The sequence below is a fragment of the Struthio camelus genome, chromosome Z, assembly GCF_040807025.1.
Source record: "Struthio camelus isolate bStrCam1 chromosome Z, bStrCam1.hap1, whole genome shotgun sequence".
NCBI lineage: Eukaryota > Metazoa > Chordata > Aves > Struthioniformes > Struthionidae > Struthio > Struthio camelus.
This window is the reverse complement of record NC_090982.1, coordinates 59,576,997-59,603,627: the sequence shown is the minus strand read 5'-3', so window position 1 is coordinate 59,603,627 and position 26,631 is coordinate 59,576,997. Positions and strand designations below refer to the sequence as shown.

The 26,631-nt window shown below is 37.0% G+C and overlaps 1 protein-coding gene across 4 annotated transcripts in view; it reads left to right on the top strand.

The window, feature by feature from the left end:
* Positions 1-26,631, top strand: part of LOC104152904 (ras-specific guanine nucleotide-releasing factor 2) — a 136,890-nt gene that overhangs the window by 69,928 nt on the left and 40,331 nt on the right. For 3 of the 4 annotated variants that reach the window (XM_009688481.2, XM_068928267.1, XM_068928268.1), the window contains 5 exons: positions 304-386; positions 2,448-2,696; positions 2,984-3,372; positions 6,707-6,835; positions 8,090-8,179. In XM_009688481.2, coding sequence (XP_009686776.2) covers positions 304-386; positions 2,448-2,696; positions 2,984-3,372; positions 6,707-6,835; positions 8,090-8,179 — 940 coding nt within the window. The remainder of the gene's footprint in view (positions 1-303; positions 387-2,447; positions 2,697-2,983; positions 3,373-6,706; positions 6,836-8,089; positions 8,180-26,631) is intronic. The other variant, XM_068928266.1, reaches the window with a different exon arrangement.

Sequence of the window (26,631 nt, the reverse complement as noted above, 5' to 3'; positions counted from 1 at the left end):
CAAAATACTTCAGTCATGTTGAAAAAGGATGCTGAGCTGAATACCCTGAGTGTGCTGGTAAAGATCCATTCACTTTCTGGATGTGAAAATCAAAGGTAGAAAACTAGAGAATCATATCCACTATAATATCCAGGTGATATTCCTGTATCACCATTTGTTTTTATTTTATAAATTTTTTTTAATCCATCAGTTCACACTCTCTGAAAGCTATATTTTAGGCTTACAGTGATGTGGAAAAGTGTGGGAGTAAGTCCCTTTATGCTGTGTTTTTATTTTAATGGTTTTCAATCTTAATTTTCACAGTGCATTGATAATATTAGGTGCAATGGTTTAATGACCATAGTGTTTGAAGACAACTCGAAAGTCACTGTGCCACATATGATCAAGTAAGTGCAACATTTTTTCCCAGGAAATAAAGTAGCTTGCTTTTGCTTTAGTAAAAATTTAAAAAAGAAAAGTGTGTAATTGGAAAATGCAACCTTTTAATATATATTTTTTAAGTTCTGTTGAATAGAATTAATTCTACTTCCCAATGGGTCATTTTTTTAATTTCTTTTTAGAATTGGTAGGAATGACTCAGAATTGTAAACTCTCAATCCACAGTATTGGACTGTATGGGATCATAGCTTTGATTTTTAATTTTTGGTGATGTTGCATTCGGTTGTGCTTCAGATGACTAATTTCATGGAAGTATATACAAGTGAATATTTATTCTTTATGATAACACTCAAAATTTTATTAGATTTTTAAATGTCTGCAAAATTTAGGAGTGCAAAAAGGTATCATTTTTGAAGTACGTTATTGTATCAGCCAAAAATTTTATTTTCCTTGTTTCTCTCATATCTGAGATTCTATAATTTTAGCTGATCACATGAAAGTAACATCGTTATTCAAAAACCTACTTCCTCCACCCTTGGGCTCTTTCTTTTCATCATTTATTTTCCTATAAATGTCATTTTTGTTCATAGGCAGCCATTTTCAGTACTTGATTCCAAATTTCTAACACAGGAGTACCTCTGGGATCCTCTACAGTTCTGCATTTACTTGAGTTTTGTCTACTGTTATCCAGTACAAACGTTAAGGAATAGAACAAGACATAAGTATTTCTTTTCTTATTGTTATCTCTCACTAGGCCATTTCTCCCTCTTGGATGTACTCTGTACATGAAGGTTTCTCAGATGTCTTTTTACAGTTGTTGCATCTCCCTTCTCTCCTTTAAAAATGAAATAAAGACCTTTTTGCCTAATACATATCTATGCATATAGTGTTAGGGTATGTATCTTTGATCCCTAGAAAAGAAGGCTTTTTATTGTCTTCAGTTTTATTCCTGGAACTTCTTAGTCTGTAAATACATCCATTTCCTGCTGAATGTTAACAGAACGTTCATCAGTTTTCAAAATGTAGAGTACAGCAAGGTCCCAATGTCACAGTCAAGAAATCCTAATCCTCAAGAAACCATATAGGATGTTAAGAACATACACAAATTCAGTGTTCTGTTTCAGAGCTTTTACTCATCTGTTTGATTTTAGCACGTATCGACTTTTAAAATATGTTAGTAAGTCAAGTGTCTTTAGGTGAATGTATTTGGATAAACCAAACAAATTTGTTGACACTTTTCTGAGGACCTAACTTAAGAAAGAAGAACTATTTTCAATTTAATGAAGTGTAGAAGTAGATGGAACGTCTTCATTCTGTATTTTTAGAAAATCTGATCTTTTGTCCAGAAAAGGCAGTATTAAAAGATGTTTTGCTTAGTTTCTGTTCCATTTTTCTACAAGCTGAGCTTTTAACTAGATAAAATTAAGCAAAACTGAATTTAGGAAAAAAACACATCATGAGAGGTTTTTAAGTAATTCTTGAAGCCTGAAGGCAGATATTACTTACAAGCGAGCCTTAAGTTTAGCTAAGAGGCTAATTTTACTGTCTCTTGCTGTGGTCCATTCGTTTATTTCACATAAAGCAAGATCCCAGCAGAAGAAATTGTGAACAATCCACAACTACTCTATAGAGAGTTTCTCTAACTATAGGTCTACAGGCCATATCGTCCTGAAAGAGACAAAAGGGAACACTTCTACCTTCTGTTTCTCACTGAAGAAGTTTAGGCTTTGTTAATATTTTTTTAGATTTTGAGTTGATTTTTAGATTTGTGAATTTGTCTTTTGAATTATTTTGTAGGTTTGGATCAAATCTGTGAACTTATTGACCAAACTGCGTTTTTCAGCAAATGGATTATTTACCAACAATAAAATTAAATTTATGACATAAATTATAATTGAATGGAAGTAGATTTCTTTACAAATTAAGAGTTTTCTTGTATTGGTAAAGTACAGAAAGGCAGCATGTGTTTCCTTCTTCTGTGATGATAGAAGCAGCTGAAATGATGTAACTACTGGACTATAATCATTCTTCCTCTTTAATGAAGTGTTCTAAATTTAATTTTTTTGTAGATCTGATGCTCGCCTTCATAGAGATGACATTGATATCTGCTTCAGCAAAACATTAAATTCCTGCAAAGTACCCCAGATTCGTTATGCAAGTGTGGAACGCCTTTTGGAGAGGTTAACAGACTTGCGATTTCTAAGTATTGATTTCCTGAATACTTTCCTGCATACCTATCGCATATTTACTACTGCAGCAGTTGTACTGGAAAAACTTTCAGACATATACAGAAGGCCTTTCACTTCCATTCCAGTCAGGTAAGCTCTGTTTTTCCTTCTGTCATAAATTTCTTACAGAATTATCTAGACTTTACTTGTTTGTTTGTTTTAAATCAGTACTGTTTTTATTGTATAAATGATCTAAGAAGAAATCTCTTTTTTTAAATACGTTGTAAGTTTTTAGATGAGTCTGTCTCAGCTTTCCTCCTTGGCTTTGAGGGTTAAGTGACGTACAGGTTTTGCATGCACAAAATATGTTTGTAAATGTTTTCTCTGAAATCTGTGTGGCATTATTATCATGTTGCTTTTTTGTTTCTTACTCTCAGGTCTTTGGAATTATTTTTTGCTACCAGTCAAAACAATAGAGGAGACTACCTAACTGATGGGAAGTCACCACATCTTTGTCGCAAATTTTCTTCTCCTCCTCCGTTGACCCTCTCCAGAACTTCCTCACCTGTCAGAACACGAAAATTGTCATTGACTTCACCACTGAATTCAAGAATAGGTGCCCTTGATCTTTCTACTTCCTCCGTTGCAAGCAGTCCTACCTCCACCTATAGCCCAGCCACCTCTCCTCCGCCAACAGGTAGCAAAGTACCGCTGGACCTTAGCAAAGGGCCCTCCTCCCCTGAGCAAAGTCCTGGCTCCATAGAGGACAGCTTAGAGAATCCTCGCATTGACCTCTGTAACAAGCTGAGGAGAAGCATTCGAAGAGGTATTATATAACTGCAGAATATTGACCGATACTTTTGGCAAATACAGTAGTCACCAATGTAAGCCTGACTTTTATCAGATTCCTGCTAAGTAGTAGTTTCTCTTGTCTGTCTTTTTTTTCCTGATCACAATAAGCTGTATTGGGAAATCAAATACTTTGTCCTCTCTTTCTGTTGTAGTAGAGGCTGTGATGCATTGTATGTTGCCACTGCTTTGCTCCTGCCCCATCTCTATTTCAGTAGGAATAGCAATATGGCAGAATGGCATTGTCTGTTTTCGCTGCAGCAGAGTAATAAGGAGAAAGGCAGATGGAAATATTCTGTCTTCCAAGATACTAGAATCATCAATGGGATGCTCCTTGCGTTTCCAGAGATTAAAGATTTTGGAATTGTCCCATTATTGCATGAAGTAAAATATTCAGTTTAAAAGAAATTGGAGTGTAAAACTTTAATGCATTTATATAGTGGAGCTAGTTTTCCAGAAAGATTTTGTCACAAAGCTAAACAAATAATTTATGTGATGTACTTGGTGCATTGGTGGCATTCGTATCACCTGACTGTATCATTCCAAAAGTTAGATGTCTAAAATGAATGAATTACTCCTGTGAAAACATCTGTTTTCTTTTATGGACTGGGTAAAGCACCTTAGAATAGAAGTCTACTTTTAGAGGGCCAAAGTTAAATGAAATAAACCTTGCTGTGGGCATCTAGAATGGAAGCATTGTACATGTAGATGCCAAAGCAAGAAAGTAGCTGTAATCTGAAAGGATACATAAGCATGTACTTGATTCCCATTGCTCTTTGGGGATGTTGGGATCAAGTCCAGGTCGTCTTCTGAACTGGAATAGAGACGAATTTTAATTTTTTTTGTTACTTTAAACAGAAGATGAGGGAATGCAAAAATGCCGCTCTGTTTCAAAAATAGTTGTTGAGAAATGGCCCTGTACAACCTGAGGTATTTGAACTGTAAATCTGAGCAGAATGTAGCTCAATGTTACTTACAAACTCTGTAACAACAAAAATTGGTAGAACCAAAGAAGAAGAGAAAATATTACCAAATGTGGAATAACAAAAATGTGATTGAAGCTTTGTGTCTTCTCTCTGCTGATGATTTGAAATAAATTCCCTAGTAGGACATTTAGTGTTGTCTTATGCAGAAAGATTGTCTTTACAGGATGTCGTATAATATTTAACAAGAAATCTTTTAAACTGACAAGTTAGCCAGCTTAGCATTACAGGAATATATGCTTGCTCATGTTTTATTCTTTAACAAAATGCTATTTGATGGTTATATTAGATCATAATTTTCTGTTGAGATTTTGTATGTTGGATGTTTTTAAATGAATTGCATAACTATTCATTCAAAATATGTAACTATAGTATTTAGTATGTAGAATTGGTTAAATTCTTCTTTTACACCAGTGTAAACTAACTAAAATCGATGTGATTGCACAGCATGTCCCAAAAGATAGACCTTGCATTAAAATGAGCTATACACAGGTAACTGCAATCTTAGATGTAACTTTTTTTTTGTCATACTTGTAAACTAGGCTGGTAAAGAATAGGTTATTCTGGCCAAGTGATAGCACCGGGCATTGCTGCAGGGGAATTCAGATTTTGCATTCTAGTCTATTAGAGCTTGAAGTGTCATCTCAGCAGCATGAGGAACACGTGGAAATGGCAAGAACCTCACATAAATGTTAAATTGCTCCATGTGCGGTGTCTCCAGACCCTTTGGGAATTATCCTGCTGAAGGGTTTGCACTCTCAGAGCATGGAGGGATTTGCTGCTAGCTAGCTCTGTTCTCCAGGGGAAACTCATTTTGTCAGAGGGCTGTGTATAGTATAGTTGAGGAAGGGGAGTAAATTAAGGAAAAGTCTCACAAGGAGAATGGAAATGGGTGTTAGGAGAAATATCAAATGCTAATTTATACTTTTATACTTATCATACGTAGTGTGGACTCTTGTTTCTGAAGTTTTCTGGGTAAGGAAACCAGTCCTACAAGGAATCACAACCTGATTTAATATTGTTGGTCTGCTCTTGCCAGATTTCCAAGGGAAAAAAAAAAAGGTGGCTTAGTCTAAATCCTATATGACTGTATGAAGTCAGTTTCTGAGGACATGTGGCTATGGTTGTTTGCAGTTCTTCTTGAATATGGGCCATTTATGTTCTGGAAAGGAATTTCCTCCTCCTGTCTCTACTTCCAATGTTCTTTCCCCCGTACTTCTGCAGGTTCTTGCAGACAATTTATTTTTAAAACGTGCATGTGTGTGTGTGTGTGTACAAATATATATATATATATATATATATATATATTTTATATATATATATACATTTTTTTTTAATGCTACAACCATTGGTATCTGTCAATGTAGAATATTTTATCAGCTTTCTGAAAAGGTTTGTTTTTCCTCATTTGGGAAGTGGTCTTTCTGCTAATTTGTACTTATGACCATTCCTTTAGAAGTGCTCCTCATGGAGTAATCCGCTCTCCACTGTTGCTTGGCAGTTTTATCGGAAGGTTTTGTAACTATACATTGTCATTCAACAAGGAATTTTTTTTTCCTCCAAGTTCTCATAGGAAACCTGTGAATTCAGGTGTCCATATTACATATGCATTCCGCTACATATTCTGTTAACTTCAGGTGCAGTCATAACCAAGCTATTTTTAAAACTGACAACTTACTGGTTTACATCAAGTATTTTATTTATGAGCTTTTGTGTGGTTACATCATTGATGCAAAACTTTCCCAGTCCTTTATATCCAGAGGATAGTTATTGCTGAGTCATGTTAATGCAAAAGATATGGCCGTTTCCAAGAGCAGTATCATTTACAAAAAAACTATAAGAAACAGATTAAATGTAAATGATTTTAGATGTTCAATGGTATGCAAAGGTATTAAGTTTGGTGTAGAAACACTGTGATAAAGTGCTGTTAATGAGCATTTTTTAAACAATACCTTTTAAGCCTTTTTTAACATACACGCTGTTCTTATTACTGCAGTACAGTGCAGCTTCATTTGAAGTTGATCACTTGCAAATTGCTGTTCATAAACTTAGAGTCCTGAATCACCAGCTTACTCTATATTCTCTGCAGAGCCACTTCATGTTCATATCTAAGATGAGCTAGTCTGGCTGCGCTGTGCTTTAAAAAAGAGCCTTTTGGTGAAAAGACTAGAAAAATACAACTTCACATCTTTACGTCACATATCTATGTTAAGATTGCATATCCATGATCTCATTATTTGAATATGATTTGAAATAATATTTATACTTTTTAATGAGTTGTAAATTATGAATAATCACCCCAGTATTAACGTTCATACTCTTTTAAAGCAGCAGTCTTAGAATCTGTGTCAGTGGACAGGACAATTCCTGAGAGCACCTCAGCAGTGGATACCCCAGAGCTTTCCCCATGTAGATCCCCTTCAACACCACGTCATCTCCGCTACCGTCAATCAGGAGGTAAGATACTGATGTTTCTCATCTTTGTCAGTCACTTTAAAGAGATTAAATATTGCAGTTGTAATCTTTGCAGGATATTAAAAGAGAATAATCTCTGAATAGTGTGTTTTACTTGTATTTTGCTTATTTTTTGGAAATAAAAAAGCCATGAGAATGTGAATAATGTTACTCCATTAATTAGTATAGTAATAATGAGACTTGGACGCATTTGCGGAGTTTGGGTGTACTGAAATGCTCTTTAATAGCTGGAACAAGATGTACCCTAGTTCAAGACTAACACTGAATCAGTTCTATTCTTACAAAATTCTCAATACTTTGATAGATTTTTTCAGCTACCAATGGGACATATTTTTGGGCACCATATGTAATCATGAAATACGCAACAGTCGTTATTGTCAATGGGGAGTGACTTTGTCTGTTTCTTTGTGTGGCATTGAACATTTACAGATGGTGTCATATTATGCGTTCCAGAATTTGAATAAATTACTCAATTGAAGAGGAAAAGTGAGAGCTAGATCTCCTCGAATAGCTCTCACATGGCTCCTTGAAATCACTAACAGAGCTGTGAGCTATGTCCGTGAATGTTTAAAATGCTGTCATCTCATGCAAGCCAAATTTCAAGCCAATTATTTCAGGGCTGGGATTATAACAACAAAAACAGAGCAGAGTCTTCCCAAGCCTTAATAAGTTACTGAAATACTTTAATTTTAAACCACTAGTAGTCTTCAGTTATTGGGCATGCTTATAGTGAGATGGCAAGATGTGGAGTTTGGAAGCCAGGGGAACAATGCCAGATCATCTGAGAACTAGTCAGAAGCGATGTTCACAGACCTCCCCATAGGGAAAGTTTGGTAAATATTGCAAAGCTGTACTCTTCCTAGGCAGCACCTAGGAAAATTTGTAAATCTTGTCATCACTAAAGTTTGCATAGGTTAATATTCTGCACATTTTTTTTCAGTAGTTTGTCATTGTTTTCTCACTCTATTTGATTAATGCTTGTTCCTCATCTTGGCAGTATGTTAAGAACTTTATTCCACAGCAGAGTTAATTATACCAACTTGGAGAAAAATCTCAAATCATAAATACCATTGTGATATTTTTCTTTCTCTTTATAGGGAATTCATGAGAAAGAAAATATAAAATCTTCACTAAATAGGAACATTAGTAAAGATTTCAAGTATCATTGTTGTTTAGCCTGAAAAAATTAAAACCATGTCTAAGTTGTTAACTTTTCTCACTCTGTTCATTTTACAGTACAAACTGCTGAAAACAGCCACTGTTCTGTTTCTCCTGCTTCTGCTTTTGCAATTGCTACAGCTGCAGCAGGGCATGGGAGTCCACCAGGTGAGAGAAATTTACTGTGCAGATGAGAGGTAACAATAAGATATCTAGGTCTCAACAAGCAAGTATTTCCTAAGAGTTTATTTACCTGAATCCTAAATAGCCAGTGATTAGTTTCTTTAATTTACTGGTGTTTTGTTTCTGGAATCTTCCCATTTGTGGGCATTGCAGTACAGCCTCCATACGTAACTGGAGTGTTGGCTTCCAATTGTGAGATCAGTACAAAAATATTTTAAATATGATTCATTTAATTTAAAGATATTTCTTAAAAATTGTTTGAAATTACGATAAGCTGTAAACACTGTAAACAGCTGTAAAGTAAAACACACTATATTACATAATTTAAATTAATAGAAAATAATATTTGTTGCTGTTTGTTTCCTATTTGAGGAATTCAAACACTGGTTGTATCCGATAAAAGCAATGTAAAAAGCTGGAATTTTGAGTATGTTTTTGTGCTCATTTGAGTATGTAGTTGAGATGCGTTCAAAAGCAACTTGAAACAAATTACAAAAAAATAAGTTAGGAATTTCATTCACCAAAGTCTCAATTAAAAAAAATCATGTTAACCTCTACCATTGCTGAAGTCCTTATATATCATAATCTGCTGCTTAGCAGAAAGCATTTCCAGATTTAATGGAAAACATATATTTGCTGCAAGTCAACAGGTCTCCATGAAACTGACCAATAAAAACAACTAAAAAGAAGAAACAGCTTAGAACAGGGTGCTCTGGAACATGCACCTGCTGCATTTCCTGCTGTGGCAGACTGGGAATGTTGGCTGATGAAGCAGTTTATGTAGCCAAATAGTAAAAACACTTTTTAGGCTATTAATATACCACCCTGTTCTGGGGATTTGCCAGCCATTTTCATCATGTCTGCATGAGAGAAGGAAAGGATGAGAAAAGACTGAGGAATGTCTTTTAGAGCAAAAAATGAGAACCAACAGTTGGGAGTTTCCTACTGTATCACGTAACCTTAAAGTAACTGGTATGAGCTTTGTGCCTTTGTTCTTGTGGACTTTGACAATATTGCCAAAGTATCAAGAAAGATTTTGGACTATCATGATCAAACTAGTGATAGTTTTACTTCCCGTCTTAAGTCAGAATTATATTTATCATTCCTCTTTTTAATTTCACAATCTATGAGTTGAATTCTTGTGGTCTCTAATTAATACTTCTAGTCAAGCCTATTACTGAAAGGTTAATATTTTGTGTATGTATTCTGGTAAACATGAACATCATATCTTTCTTATTGATATTTTTTGTATTCACTTACATTGTAAGATTTTATTTTGAAAGTGCTGAGCCATTTTTTGTCTGAAGGTTATGTATATAAGGACAGCTATACTTATCTTAGTTATTACGAGTGTGTACTGTATTTTCCTTGGAAAGTAGCTGTGTGGTCTAGTGAGTGGAGAGATTTAGTGCAATTTAAAATTCAAATTCTCTTCCTGCTTTGCTGTATGTCGTTTGACATACTGCTCAACTTTTCTGTGAACTAAGCCCTGTCCCAGATCGCGTTACCAATACAAAACAACTTCTTTAAAGTCTGCATAGTCACTTTCACTTTGCATTGACATACTCAAAACTACAGTTTGTTTTCATCATGCCAAAGTGTAAGCCAACTGTAAATTAATACTTGCCTCTTTTTGAGAAGTGCTGAAATGTCAAGAAACTCCTTTGAAGACCGTAACCTCAAAAGCTGTAGTGGAATCCTATTTAAGTCAGTAATATTTTTACCACTGATTTCTGTGGATTTTACATCTGCTAGGTCTAAAGCTATGGTCATTTACTTGAGGAGTGAGCAGTGGTCATGCATGGGTCAGTGCCATATTGCTTTTGTGTATTCCTATGATTTTTAGAAGATCATAAGAAAGCTGTGCTCGATTTCATGAACTTTATGAACCTGAACCAAACAGGTACTTAGTAAATCTTTTGGAATGATGAATTTTGTCTGCGTTTTGGAACCAGGCACTGCTAAAGAAGCAAGTAGAGGGTCAATTAAATAAAAGTTTATTGCTTTTGTTTTGTTAAAAGCACAAATTTTTAATATTCTTAACATAAAACTAAGAGAAAATAAGTGCTACAACTATGCAAACAAATGAAGGAATCTCAAAGCACAGGGGTGCTGAAAAAGGAAGACATAACATCTTGAATCTTCTTTTTAACTACTTTTTTGTATTTCTGTTTAAGCAAGTTCTGCAAAAATGGCCATTCTCCTGACTGATGTAAAAAAGAACACAAAGTTTCTGCAGCAAACCGGACACAAAGAACACAAAGTTTCTGCACAAGAAAAGAGTGTGGTAGCAGATCTCAGGAGAATAAGTTGAGGGAGAGCTTTCTGGCTGGAATCAATATGAGAATTCCAGGCTGCAAACCACAGCTGAAACAGCTGAATCACCTGTTTAGCACTTTGAACATTCTAATAGCAATTGGTCATGGTAGCGTAGGGTTTGGAAGGTTAACATTAAAACTTTTTGTACAGATTAGAGATGGTGTTGAAGTTGCAGAGTTACGTAGTTTAAGTTGGACAATTCATTTAATTGTATTTCTTCCCTTGTAGGTATTATCATAATTATGTGGAATTTTTAAGAGCATCTTTTTTTTCCCCAGTGGACTCCTATCTCATTCACTGCATCCTTCTGTGAAGCAGGTCTTGGTAGTGAATGAGATTTATGGATTTGTTGGGGCTTTTTCTTTTTTTGGTTGGTCCCTGGCCTCATTGTTGCAGATATTATGAAGTAATAGAGCAGCACGGGAAAAATAGGATAACCGTGGAAGTGATAGTGCTTACCCTATAAACTAACCCCTAAAACCCACAATCACCAAAAATCCCTGTTATGCAACCTAAAAATGCAGAAACTCCTGCTTATCTCATGCAACTGTAAGACAAAAAAAAAATCACTGGAAGGCACTGGGAACTTCTAGCCTCCGTTAAGGTGAGCTAAGTTGAATTATTTTGCACCTTCTGGACTTGTGTTCATATGGCAGAAGAGTTTGTTGCTCTGGTTAGTGGTCCAAAATCATTTTTAGATCTTGCAGGCTTTTTTACTCGAGCATTACATGATAAGTACACACAGAAGCTAGCTTTGGGGATAATTTTAAACAGTAGGACACGCCTGTAAGTTAGAATCCCAGGCATTTTATAAGTAGTTCTAGTTTGGATACTCTTACTATATAATTCATAATCCAGGAAATCTTCTACCCACTCACTGCTCTGAATCAATCTATCTCCATGTTTGTGTGAAGTGCAGGGGGTGGTTTTGATTGATTTTGTAATAAACTTCAGTGAAATGTCTTGTGGTAGTCCCATATTAAAAAAATGCTACATGGAAAAAGGAAACAGAGGTTAAAAGAGGAAACAAAAGGGTAGAGGAAACAGAGCAGTTTCACCGGTGGAGTTCCACAGGAATCTGTGCCAGAGCCTGTACCATTTGAGATATTCCTATATGAAATGTTAAAACAAACAAAAAAACAAACAAAACATTATTGTTAAATACAAAGTGATGCGCATGAGGAAAAAAGCCCGTTTTACATGTGAAAGGATGGGCTCTGTGCTGGGTGTTACAGCTTGGGATCGAGATCTGAAGATTATAACAGATAGTTCAATGAAACCATCTCACTGTTCAGCAGCAGCCAAAAAAGGAAAGGAAACATTTGGAATGATTAGGAAAGGAACAGGGAACAGAAGAGAGAAGACAATTTTGGTAACACAGTATAAATCCAGAATTTGTCCGCATACTGAAAACTACATGCAATTGTGACATATCCTGTTTGAGATTAGAGGATGAGAAGTAGAAAAAGTTCAGAGAAGGCAATCCAGGATCATTAAAAGTATCAAACAGCTTCCTTGTGTTTGGAGTTTAGAAATGAGATGACTTACAGGACTGGTGATAAAGATCTACAAAATCACAGATGTCAATAGGGAGAGTTGATAGGCTATGAGGCCTCTGATGCAAGAGGTAGGAGGCATCAGATGAAGTAATGTGAGTAATGTTCAAAACAAACATAAGTTTGTGGTTCTTTGTGCAATGGGTAATAGGCCTGTGAGACTGCTGAGGGACATTATGGATGCAAGAGATTTACACAGGTTCAAAAACTGCACAACTACCTGGAAGTGAGAGCAATTACTAGATAGGCAAAGCAGAAGAGTTTCAGGAGCTGAAAGCAGTTAGATGTTGTGGGAGAGTATTAGTAGGCAAATATTGTTTATGCTTCTTCTGTTTTCACTGTTCCCTGAAGTCTGCTTCTGGCTGTTTTGTTTTGTTTTTTTCCCAAGGTAAGACCTCTTAGCTCTTTTCACTTATCTGCTTTCCAGTTCTGACTGCTCAAGGTGGGTATCAAGGCAAGCAAGTTAACATACGCATTGAAAAACCATATAGATAGGCATTCCACCAGAACCAGTTGTCAAGAGTATTTAATCATCTCCTCTGAAGAATATTGGATGTAACATTTTATAATTGCTGTCACCATGCAATGATAAGGTTATATACTGATGAGCGTGCAAAGCTCAGAACAGCTCTCCCAGGGCATATGATTATCTTCAGATAGACACCCAGGGGAAAGCTGCCCATATTGGTTCAGTCTGCAGTGGCTTGAAACAAGTGGCTTGATGGGAAGCCAAGGGTGAAGGTCATTTGAGTACTTCGGACTTCTTTAGGTATTGGTGCACTTCCTCCTTTGGATGGAGTCTGGGTCTGCAGTGCAGGTGGCAATGTCTTCAGGCTGCTCCACCCCCACTTTGTGATCATTGCTGTGCTTCAGGGACCTCACTAGTGTTGTCCGGACACCCTCAGTTGTTAGGTGCCTTTGTTGTCTGGGTGCGTGATGTGCACACACATGGTCAGTAGGGCCCTGAGAACAGCTCATGCTGGGGTCTCCCCACCATATTGTATGTTGCGCTAGTTTATGAGCTGAGGAGGAAGTGCTGAGCACCACCGCTTTGATCTACAGCATGTAAAACCTCTGTAGTAGATGGAACCTTAGTCTGAAGCAGGATAGTTCAGGTTATTATGTTCTTCAGCAGTTACTTATAATTTGTTTATTGGTTTTGTTGCCATTAATTTCAGCTTTTTATAGGTAGCTGCTTTTATGACAGCAAGCTGTACTACTCATCCTATTGTTTAGTCCATGTCTATACTCTTCCAGTAAATTAACAATGTTAACTTGTTTATTTTAACAGCATGAGAGGTGTTCATGGCACCTTCAAGATAAATAGAAATATGAAGTGAAAGTAGAAGAAAGTTAAATAAGGCACCCCAGGTGCACGGCTTGGTGCCTAAATGAATGATAATATACACAGTAAGGATAGATAGCGCGAGCTATTTCCTGTACATATCCTTTCTCTTTTGAGAGATAGGAAGGAGATGGCTGCATGGTTCATAGGTTGCTGCAACTGCAGTGCTCTATCTATCACCATTAATAGGTTGCTGCCCATCTTCATTCTTCTCCCAGTTTATAAAATTAGGATAATAGTACTAACATATTCTATCATAGAAATGGGCAGGTCAAAGACATCTTTTTTTCTCCAGTCTTACAGCTTTCTTTCATTGCCATCAACCTCACTTTTCAACAGGGTAGGAGAACTTCCTTGGAAGTTATGCAGGCATCTTTCTCCAGAACAGTGAAAGGTATCCAGTTTTCACAACTAGATATAAACTAGTATAAACTCAAATTGTTGATATAGGTACATGTATTCTTGACTTATTCTAAATTTCCCTTTTCTCATGACTGACCTGTTGTTATGCCTGATTAATTTTATTCAGCTATGTGCTTCTCAGAGGGGCAGATAAGCCCTGAGCAATCATGAACATAGGCCTACTCAGTGGCATCAGTTATCTGGGCTGTTTCTTTTCTCCTGATCATACTTCTAGACAACTGGTTCTTTATTTCTGCTAGAATCAGTGACAGATTCCATAAGGAGCACAGATGTTATCTAGCAGCTCTGATCTGTTGTCTGCCTTACTTTTTTTTCATAGGGGAAAATTCCTACTTTAAAGGTTAACAGTCTCATCCTAATGAATGTCTGGCTACCCTCTTTTAGCTTTGCAGTGAGAGTTAGGCAGTCTGTAAGTGGAACTCCGGTGAGTAGCAGTGAGCGCTGTATCTCTTCAGGAGTGATTTCCTTCACTCTTGAGAATCTCTTTCACGTAGTCAGTGTCACAAAAAGGAGTGACGCTGGTAATGTCACTGAGAAACTTCCTTTTTAAAAATACTTACCAATGAATTGTAGTTTTGCAATAAAAATCCTACAGATATTACAGAGATTAAGCAACAGCTGTATAATCCATACAGCAGCCATACAAACTATAGCACTACATAAAAACAATTTATTTTATGGAAGCATATTTCTTTCATTTATGACTCAGAACTTTTGAATTTCCCTGATTTAGCTTTGAAAAATTCTTTTAATCACAGTATTGATTTTTCTTCTCCCTTACCTTTTGGTGTTATTTCTCTTTATTGTGCATGAAGTCAGATCACCATCTCAGGATCAGTAACAATATCATACACTGATTTTTAAAGAAAAAATATATTTTGTTGTTCATTTATTGAAGCTGCCAGCTCTGCATGCAAGTCTTCACACTTGTTAACACTCAGAAACTATGAAAATATTCTCTGTGACTAGAAGAAATTCAAACTTTACTTAAAAGTCTGTGAATAGTTGTACAGACAGAGGCAAAGTAGCCAAACAATGCAACGTTACTTTTAAAAATAATGAATAAAATTAAAAACATGTATAAACTTAGCAAATATAGAAACTTCTACTCTGCTAAGAAAGTCTAACACAACTGTACAGAGAAACAGTTAATGTTGAAATGGTTTTTTTTTTTAAACACTTTTACTGAACATGGCCTATGGGAAGATTGTTTTGACAAAACCTAAATTTGAGATCTAAATTGGTCTCGTATACTCTTTAGAAGTTTTATACTCCTAAGAGATATACTAAGAACATTTTGAGAAGCTTATTTCTTCCTCAAATGAAACCAGAGAGACCAAAAATCTCCTGGCATGGAAAATAAATGTTAGACAAGGAGTAAATCTTTATTCCCAAACAAAATGATATATACGTTGTTCCCTCATGAATGTGGTCACTTTATTTTCAACAACTCTCTGTTATCCCAGTTAGAGTTGTGTGCTTTGTTATTTCCAGAGTGCTGCATGCTACAAAGCTGCCTTTCCCCTCCTACGGTATGCTGATCTGCGCTGTAGAGAACGTACCATTTTTCGCAAGAACAAGGTGACATATTATGAGAGCGGGTAGGAGTGGGAAGGAAGCCTGTGGTTGGCAGGAAGGCCTGAGTTCTTTAGTATAAGCATTTGTTTTTTAAAGTGAATATGAAAGGAAGAGGAGAGAGTGAGAAGTAGAAAAAAGAATGTTTGGGGGAGTATTTCTCACAAAATATGATTTTTATGTGGGAAAATTGGTCCTATGCTCACGAAGAGATAAGATGTATGATATAACGGCTTTATTCTCTCTTTTAGGGTTTTTAAAAAACGTAATTAAAATAACAGCTTGAAACTAAGAGTCTACACAAAAGAAGAATCGCTCACAAACTATCCCTTTCGATTAACTGCCTGCATATGTCTCTGGTGCTAAATTACCTTTGGCCCGAGTCATTTACCTGAGTGTTTTTCAGGTGAGGGAACTTCTAAAGCCTCTGCGTTTTGTGGCTTGTACCATGTCTATCAAAGTATATTTTAAAAGAGCTCTGAATTAGCCTGCAAATCCTTTCTTATGCAGAGAAACTACAACTAGCTCCTTACCTTTTCACAACTGCACATTGATGGTTCAGAGAAGCAATCTTAATCTGAACTGCCCTCACTTTTGATTTAGCAAAAGCGGTCAGCCTCTTTATCAGTTTGCTGGTGTCATCCACTTTTCCATAGCTCCTACAATCTGTCTACAGAAGTGATCAGACAGTCCTTTGCAGCTACAGCACATGTTCACCAGGACAAGTACTGCATTAATCTGCTAATTCTGCTAAATTGCTAAATGCAAGCAGTTTCTTCCTTTAGAGTGCTTCCATATGCCTGGGCATTCAAAAGTTCATGCTGTTGGCACTTCATACACTCACAAGGAGAAATACTTTCCACTGTTGACAAATAATCCAATATAGTTTGCAAGTTCTGTATTTATGGTCCTGCAGTAGTGTGGCTATCTATGAAGGGATCAAATTACATTCTTAATCATGGCCTTTAAATTTTGTGTACAAAGTTAGTTATATGCTACTTTCCACTGCTAATCAGTTATGCATTACTGATTAAAAAGATGTACAGAGCAATGTGTATAATCCTTTTATCTCATTACTCATTTTTACTTGGCTACTTTTGTGTTTATGATAAGGGATAAATCATTGTAGGCCATTTCTGTATTTTGTTTGATCACTTCTGATTAGAAGTTCCCTAACTCCAACTGAATGCAGCTGAGGATAAACTGTTTAGAAATTTAGATCTGAAAGTGTCAACTTTAAGAGTCAGATATTCCACTGGAATGAATAAAGGAAGTCCTCATATCTGCAGAGGTGCTGTAGGAGTTTGTTTGCAGTCATATATCCTGCTTATAACAGCAATAACAAATAGAAATGGACATCTGTAACTTAAAGCTGTGGTTTCCAGAAGGAACCTCAAAAAAGCTGCATAAGTATTAAAGCTGGGCCAGATGAGTTATGTGAGCTCCCCATTTGGCATACTTTAGCCCTGCTTGATTATTATCACAATTTTAGACAAATAAACATTAGCTAAAAGTAACAATTCATACTTCATAAAGATTCAGATACTGTTACATAATGGGTAATGTATAGATCTTTTCATTCTGATATATCACACACAGATTAATTAAGACTGACTGCTTCTTTAAAAAGTCTGTAAATAGCATGAGAAAGTTTAACACAAGTCTTTAGTAAGGGTTGCTCAGCTTATTTCAGGTTGTGACCAGTGGTGCTATTCTGCAGTCATTCAAACTATTAGCCAGCACCTAGTATCACAATGTTTTTGTTTTATTTTCTTTGTTCTGGCATAGCACAAATTGCAGTAATGGAATAACACAGCTTGTGCCAAATGATGTAAAAGAGATCCTTTGTACATGTGTGCATGTTTGTGTGTCTTTACATATATCCGTGATTGTGGCAAGAGGAAGCACTATAGCTTTACAGACATCTGCCAGGTTCATTCAACACTTAGACTGAATAATGTGACTTTGAGATGAACTATACAGAATAATGAAGGTGTGCACTCACAGTGCATCCCATTTTTCCCTGAAATGGAAAAACATGTAGAAACATACATTATGCTTTAATTATCACAGAATCACAGAATGGTTGAGGTTGGAAGGGACCTCTGGAGATCATCTAGTCCAACCCCCCTGCTCAAGCAGGGTCACCTACAGCACATTGCCCAGGACTGTGTCCAGGCAGGTTTTGAGTATTTCCAGAGGAGGAGACTCCACAACCTCTCTGGGCAACCTGTGCCAGTGCTCCGTCACCCTCACAGGATAAAAGTTCTTCCTCACGTTCAGATCGAACTGCCTGTGTTTCAGTGTGTGCCCGTTGCCTCTTGTCCTGTCGCTGGGCACCACGGAGAAGAGACTGGCCCCATCCCCTCGACACCCGGGTATCCCTTCAGATACTTGTACACATTGATGAGATCCCCCCCTCAGTCTCTCTCTTCTCCAGGCTAAACAGGCCCAGCTCCCTCAACCTTTCCTCATAGGAGACATGCTCCAGGCCCCTCATCATCTTTGCAGCCCTCCGCTGGACTCTCTCCAGGAGCTCCACGTCTCTCTTGTCCTGGGGAGCCCAGGACTGGACCCAGCACTCCAGGTGAGGCCTCCCCAGGGCTGAGGAGAGGGGCAGGATCACCTCCCTCCACCTCCTGGCAACACTCTGCCTAATGCACCCCATTGGACCCTAATGCCCTTGGCCTTCTTGGCCACAAGGGCACACTGCTGCCTCATGCTTAACTTGTTCTCCACCAGCACTTCCAGGCCCTTCTCCGCAGAGCTGCTTTCCAGCAGGTCAGCCCCCAGCCTGTACTGCTGCATGGGGCTATTCCTCCCCAGGTGCAGGACCCTGCACTTGCCTTTGCTGAACTTCAGGAGGTTCCTCTCCACCCCTCTCTCCAGCCTGTCCAGCTCCCTCTGAATGGCAGCACAGCCTTCTGGTGTGTCAGCCACTCCTCCCAGTTTAGTATCATCAGCAAACTTGCTGAGGGTGCACTCCGTGCCTTCCTCCAGGTCATCGATGAATCCATTGAACAAGACTGGACCCAGGACTGATCCCACTTGCTACAGCCCTCCAACTAGACTTTGCGCCACTGGTCACAACCCTCTGAGCTCGGCCATCCAGCCAGTTCTCAATCCACCTCACTGTCCACTCATCCAACCCACGCTTCCCGAGTTTTATCTAGGAGGATGTGATGGGAGACAGGGTCAAAAGCCTTGCTCAAGTCCAGGGAGACAACATCCACTGCTCTCCCTGCCTCTACCCAGCCAGTCATTCCATCAGAGAAGGCTATCAGGTTGGCCAAGCATGATTTCCCTTTGGTGAATCCAGGCTGACTCCTCCTGATCACCTTCTTGTCCTCCAGATGCTTAGAGATGGCCTCCAGGATGAGCTGTTCCATCACCTTTCCAGGGATGGAGGTGAGGCTGACAGGCCTGGAGTTCCCTGGCTCCTCCTTCTTGCCCTTTTTGAAGAGTAGGGCGACATTGGCTTTCGTCATTATACGTAGTATTTCCTCAGTTGTTATCATCTTGCACACAGAGTGATAAGAGTACGTAGTTCCATGTTCAAGGGTATCAGCTATAAATAGCCAGAAAGCTCAATTTTTCTGCAGGGTTGCCAAGCTTGAGGGTTTATTGCAGGTGTGTGTGTGTAGAGAGGCAGTTCAGGAAGTGCAAGGGGAGCATCTGCCAGATTCTAAAGAGAGGAATAATAATTTGATTTTGCACTATTATGTTTCATGAGGTATGCTGGAGTAGGCAGTTAAGTTAGTAAGGAAATTAGTGTGGGGAAATTAGCAGTAAGGGAGGTTAGCAAGGGAGAGGTGTAAATTGTTACTTTCTTTTTTCCGTTGTGACAGTGCAGACAGGCAGAGATTTCCTTACTCTCCTGAATGTTACAGGAAAGGAGAATGGTATCTGATAGGGACCTCGAGGTGGAGTCTACATTATGTGGATAGCTGCATAATGGACTTCTGTGTGATAGTGTGCTAAATGCTGCTCATTACGTCAGTGGTTACAAGCTAACTTTTGAAAGGTAGGCGTTTCTTTCCGGCTTTGTACATAAATATCCATATCTGAAGCAAAACAAGAAAATATGTCTTTTTCCAGTTTTCAATATGTTGGGATAAACATAGCTATCAGTAGTAATTACAGTAATTTTGGCACTCAGAATGTTATTTTCTGGATTCTGGTAGCGTATTCTCTGTCCTGGATAAACGATATGGAACTTATTCCTTATGAGTCTAGACCTGAAAAAAAAAGTGTTGACAGCTATATCCCAGTAAATACTCAAGATGCAAATACTTCTTCTTTTTTTTTTTTTTTGAGTTCTGCAGCTTAACCCAGTGGGACTGTTGTTTGCAGGAACACAGTGGCACTACTGGGTCACACATATCACAGAGGCTGTTTCTGACAATTTTATTTTATCTGTACTTGTTTATCTCATAGGTTCCCAAATGGAACTTCCAGGCTGAATTTGCATGAATCTAGTCTACTGTTGTAGGTGCGCGGCATCATCAAATCAGACAAATCATTGGTTGAGACACAGTTCGCCTCTTGGCGAACTCTTTGCTTTTTTTCATGCCTTCTGCTGAGGATCTAAAATGTTTTGTTCCGGGAAAGAAGAGTTCGTTTAGGAACTGTTATCCTCCCCTGATCCTTTACTCAGGCCAACTAAGTTTTATTTGTTATGTTTTGTTTTACTAATAGCTGTAGCGAGGAACCGGAAGAGTACTAGGACTCTTGGGAACATGTTTTATGAGATTTCCAGTGGAATTGTGCAGACTTAGGAAGCTTTGATAAACGGTGAGACTAGCACACTGAGTTTCCTTGGAGTTCAGTATTTCAATTAAAAACACCAGATGGAGCTGGCTGGGAAATACTTACTGACTAATTCTAGAACTGACAGTGTTCTTCATGAGAAAAAGTTATATAACAAATAATTAGTGGCATAGATAACCAGCTTTCCTTCCGTATGGCTGGAGAGTTCTTAGGAGTTGCCCAGATCCCATTACCAAAGTTAGATGTTGCAGCCAGACCTTCTCAGGCAACTGCAACACACAGTGTATGTTCTGTGGTGGCACAGGGGGCTGATGGTGCTACCACAGTTGAAATGCAGATGTCCTTTCTATCACAGGCTACGTTTTTAATGCTCATTCACCATGCTGTTTTTATCAGACATTTGTGTATGTTTTCTCCTGCCAGAGGGTATTTTACTTGAAAATCAGTAGTGAGATGAAAATAGAGATTAAAACTAATTTGTTTGGAATCTGCCTTCTAATTCAATAACCCTGAATATTATTCCTTTTCTCTCAGTATTCACCTACTCTGTAGTGAATTTGAATAGACTTTTGTTTATGTTCCTGAATTAGGAGCCCTTTGAATTTAACAAAATTGTTGCTTAGCAATTTTAGATAACCAGCTAAACATTTGTATTCAAACTGAGTTGAACATCTCCTTGCCACTTTGGTAGAGCAATAGCTTTGAATTAAAACGATCACTTTAAGATGAAGTTCAGTTTTGTCTCAAGTGATCCCTGCTCTCTTTATGAGCATTAAGATCCAGAGGAGCATGAGAATTTTTTTCACTTTACCAGAAATTTAGGAACCTCTTTCTTATTCCCCCCACCCAAATTAACTACTTCTTTGGGTTTATAAGAGAAGCTGACCCTCTCAGCAACAAATATCGATACTAGACATTTGCTGAATTATGACGTTTTGAACCATGTATTTCCTGACCTATCACACAAAGTTCAGAGCAGCTACCAGGAAAACTCTCTGCTTCATAGATATGTGCAAGCAAACTGTCATTGACAGTTTCTTCATCTCGGAAAGGGTATTAGTACGGTGCCTGCTCTTGCTTCCCCAAACTGGGTCAATATAGTCCTACTGTGATTAATTAGATGGGAGGTGTTGAATTTATGTTTTACAGTGATGTATGTTTCCAAGTGGTTTAGTTAAGATTCTGTGGTAAGCTCTTAGGTAGGTGGTATATCCTTCTGCTCTCCTAAGCGGAGGAGAAGAAACTTGAATAGAACTTTTGAGCTTTGCATGCTAGAAACAAGTCCCTAGTACACTGAAATTATGGGTACAGAGTTCAACTAAATGATTGGGGCCTGTAATGACTGTAGGGTTTTTTAAATTCTTTAATATCTTTCTCTCATCTGGGGCACCCAAAAGTGTATGTGAGCTTTGTGAGGCAGGGAGAGAAGTTTTTTTGTTTTTTGTTTTTTTCCTAGGCTATATGGTGCTTATATAATTAACATTTATTTATGCTACTACTGAGCTGCTTTTTTTGTCACCCAATCATAAGCGGTCTGGGACATTATGGACATTTATGTCCTTATAAGATGGACATTTTGTTCAGAGAATTTTGTCGACTGATATGCAACTTGTCAATTTTTGTTTTGCATGACAGTCAAGTATCTGTTCACAGATGGTCTAAAAATGATACATTTGGCTCTTCGCAATCATTGTCTCCTTCCCATTTAACCTTTACTTCTATTGTCAAAAAAAAAGCTGAGGAATTTTTCCAAAATAATTCCTTTAGCTCATGTAAAAAGCCCAGACCACCTAATAGAAAAAAATCCAAAAGCTTTTTTTGCAGCCTTCCGTATGATCTCCTTTTCTAGCTATGTGTTGACATAGAGCTTATTTTAACCTTTGTTTTGTGAGAGGGCAGACTTAACATTTTAATGGACTGAAAGCTTACTTTGTATAGTTCCTGAAAAGACTGTAAAGATATACAAAGAAGATTATGGTAATATTTGCTATACTCTACGATAACTGATAGACATATACAATGTGTAATTTTTTTTAAATTAAATTTTTTTAAAATTTTTAAAAAATCAGGAGCTGAAAATCCCTTGAAATACAGAAACACGTCAGCAGGAAAAAATTGCTTAGATGTTCCCTGAAGACTAAGAGACATAGCAGGAACACAGGTAAACACACTTGGCTTGCAGGACAAATTCAAAGAAACATCAATTTTTTATAATTTTGCAATTCTTGTGATTATTCACAGAGGATAGTTCAAATATTAGTGCAGTCAGAAAGTATCTAAGATGTACTAAAACAATCACAAATAAAACTTCAGATATTGCGACCACCAGAAAGGCTTTTTTTCTTTGTCACTTGTTTCCTATAGTTCTTTTATATAAAATGAGCCATAAGAAAAAATTCTGCTGTCACGTGGCACAGTTGACCTGATATTCTACAGTGTGTAAACAACAATGACAATTAATGGCAACTGGATTTTTTAAAATAGAAATAAAAGGAAACATATTTATCTTTGTACAACCCACATCACATTCTACTAAGCAGAGAATTTTTTTTGACTTTTTCCACCACGAAGTACTGGAAGTAAACATCTTTTTACATGTAAAAGAATAAGAACAAAATGTTCAGTGGTCTCTCTTACAAGTTCCCAAACGTATATGTGGCACAAATACCTTTTAGAAAAAAACTTTAAAATAATAGTATATTTAGAAAATAAAGCTAAAGGAAGAAAAAAATACTAAAATAATTCAGACATATTCTAGTTTTTTACACGTATGAGAGCAATCTTCCTTCACATTTCAGTATAATGCATATAATCCAGCAGTATTGAAATATGCAACAATTAATTATTCAACAATTATTTCAACAAATAACATCAGGTTTCTCAATCTATGTTTTTACAAAGCATATACTTTCTGCTCTCATATTCATAAATTTTTTTACAAGAATCATGTCAGCTTGTGTCTTATCATTAGAGCATTTCCAGAATCCAAAGTTACTCTGTTGCATATCTTTGAAATTCAATAATTTTTGAGAGAGGTATTTATAAATAACCTATCTTAAGGCTCCAGATTTGGATGGTTTGGTTTACAATTTCACAAAAAGCTTGAATCAGAATATTGCACATGCAAGCACACATTTACACTCCTTTTGTGAAACAAATATGATTTGAAGGTGTATGCAGGTACACCAAAACTTAGCATTAGATTTGGGTGATGACATTAACTCTTTTGTTTGCTCTTCCTGCTGTTGCTGAAAAAAAAAGATTAGGTTGCTGTCCAGTGGTAGTAGAGTTACTGCTGCTTACAGTTGTAGAAAATATATCCTAGTAAATGCAGTATTCTAAAGCTAGAAATATTCTCTGTAAGGTTACAACATATGCAGATGCTGATGCATACACCGTGTTTATTTTTCTCTCTTTAGTAGAGGAGTGAACAATGTTGTTTTCTTTGAATCCATGTTTTTCTCACAATATGCTGAAAATGAGAACACAGTCTTGTATAGCTGCTGAACTTTAGTGCAAAAATAAAATGCAGACTCTTCATTGCTTTACTTCCAAAGGTGATCTGTGTATGTTTAATAACGAGTTATGTAAGTTTTAAGTATGGGTATATTTTCAGTGTTTAGCAACTCTAAATCCCTTTTTCAAGTGTGAGACTCTATGACATACTCTCCTGAGAGAACAGCTCTATTAAAAAATCAAAAATCCCAACAGTATATGCTAGTAATATCTGTAGCACTAACCCTGTTTTTAATGGTTTTTAAATGACAGATTTTAAAATTTGAACAGTTCTTTGCATTTAAATAAATATTTTCAGCCTTGGTTTAAGGCCCATGTTTTAACAATATAATCTTCTAGATTATTGTAATTCTCAGAGCAACTTTAATATTATTATTAGGACTTAGAATAGTATCTTGATCTTAAACGTATTCTTTAGACACTTGAGTTTTTCCCCCATTCCATTAAACTAAAATTTTTTCATTGGAAAGATTTATTTTTAGACTTCAGGATTTCATTTGAATTTAGAGCATAATTATGGGAAAAAATATTGACTTTCTTATCTTAATATTCTGTTCTTTAAATTTCTGTGATTAGAACAATCCTTTCTAAAGCAAGAGTCACTTAAAAATAGTTTACTGTACATTCCCTTAAATATTTTGCAGAAATTAAACACAGTCACTATAGCTCTATCTGTGTTACGCTATTGTACATCAGCTGGTGCATGAGAATCTCATGGGATTTACCTTACTAAGACTATAATCCCTTGACTTGATTTGATAGATTGTATTTACAGTGGAGGCTTCAGGCAAAAGAATCAAATACATACTTGGAATTATTTCTGACGTAGGTGGCTACAACATGGGTGTTTCAGCAGCGTATTTCTTAGATCAAAATGATTTCATATGTCCTAAGGACCAGTGAAAGTGAAATTAAAAGCCTGAAAGGCATAGGGTACTTGATTTCTGCTGTTTTTTAAATAGCCGCTTTTTCTGATGCTGTATGAGTTGACAACCATTTAGGAAACAAACTCAAACATTGGCATAGTGAATGATTAAATATACCTCCCTTTTAAACTGGGGTAGCCAAAGATCATGGCTAGACTTGATATAATTCCTGCTTTCAAGCCTCACACTGCTCATATGCACTATTCCATTATAACTCTGAATGTGCACATTGGATAATTACTAAGGAAAAAGGAATGACTGTATTATTGATCAAATATGCTGTTCTGTATGCAGTGAGTGGGAGTTCATTATCTTTATGCTTCTTTTCATCTCAGTTAATGTGAATGGTTTTTCTTTTCCAGCTCTGCCGTTCTGCAGCAGGCTGCTGTATGGAAACCTGATATCATAACAAAGAAATGAAAAGGAGGGCAGAATCTTTGGCAGTTTAGATTCTTACCAGTATCAGACCATTTGCTTTCTGACACTTTTCTGTGAAAATGTGCGGCACTCAATTATTTTCTTGAGAATGCCTGACTGTTAAAGATGTTATCTTTAAACTGTCACATAAACTTTTTTAGGTATATGAAGCGAAACTGTTTGAAATTAGTTCTTTTGTGTTGCATATATTGGAAAGGCCTTTTCATTTTTAATCTGTGGATGAAAATTGCTCTGCTCCAGACCTGAGGTTTATATTCTTTATCCAGGTTAGAAAGTAACACTGATGTTTGCCATGGCTAAGCTTTCAAGCCAGGTCAGATCATCAAACTGGCTTACAGCTCATGATCTTATTTACCAGAAGAATGAAAAAAGCATGTGAGGGAGAAGAGCTGCATTTGGCTTTTGGGGGGTGGAGGAGGGATACAGGGTGTGTGGTACTTGCCTTCTGGATTTTTTGAGCTGTGAATGTTTCCCTTCAACCTCACAGGGTGGATTGGGAAGGGGTTGTTAACGGCCTCCTCCCAGGTAGAGTACAGTTTTCACCTATGTTAGGTACTAATGCAGCTTCAGTACTTGATTCCAGAGTATTTCAGCGTGATTAACTTTTAAAATAGATTTTTTTTTTTGTTAGGAAAAACACCAGAGGCATGTTGAAGTTACCCTTCATAACTTTAAACAAATTGCCCCTAAATCTTGTGAACTGAAATGAGTTTTAGTATAGATAAACCCTTGAAGACAGATAATTTGTTGTCAGAATTTTTGACAACTTAATTTCTGTGGTCAGGAATCATGTGCTGCTATAATAACGCGGAAGAACAATATGCAGAGCTTGCAGTTGTAACTTGACTCAAGTTTCTGACATCTTAAGTGAAATAGAAAAGCAAGTATAAATCTTTTAATTTTGTAGTATATATGCTGCAGAATTTAACATATTATAATTATTCCTCTTGAGAGTAAAATTTTAAACAGGAAATAATGTAAATTGCTGACAGAGTCAGGTTTAATTAGCAGAACAAGAAAACATATAACAGAACTTTGCAACAGGGACTTTTGAAGAAGGAGCTGTTCCCCGTGTCACACTGGCATGCCATGGGATCTGGTCCCGAATGTGGCAGTTCCAAAAGTGGAATCGTTGATACATGGTACCTGCAGGCCTTGATTGCTTGTGCCTTTTTCCCTTTATGAATTAGAGATAATTTCATCTACCACTGAAAAATGCTTTAGACGTTCAGGTAAAAAGAGCTATCTAAGTACCAGGTATTATTGTGATTTAATCTGTTTGTGTTTTCAGGTATTGGAAGTCTATTCAGCACCTCTTTTTTCTTTTCTTTGATAGTGGAAGCCTCAAAAGTGATAGTTTTGATTGTAGTGCACATAAGAAAAATATCTGAAGATGAAACTGGATTTTGCATAACATAGTCTGAAGACAAGTACATGAACAGAGTGATTAAAATAAATGGAAAGAAGTAATTCACTGGAACTAGTGATGGTTGAATGTGCTGGCCAGTTAACACTGTTTGACGGCCTGTGGTAAAAGGTCTGCATCATCATCATATGAAGAGACTGTTA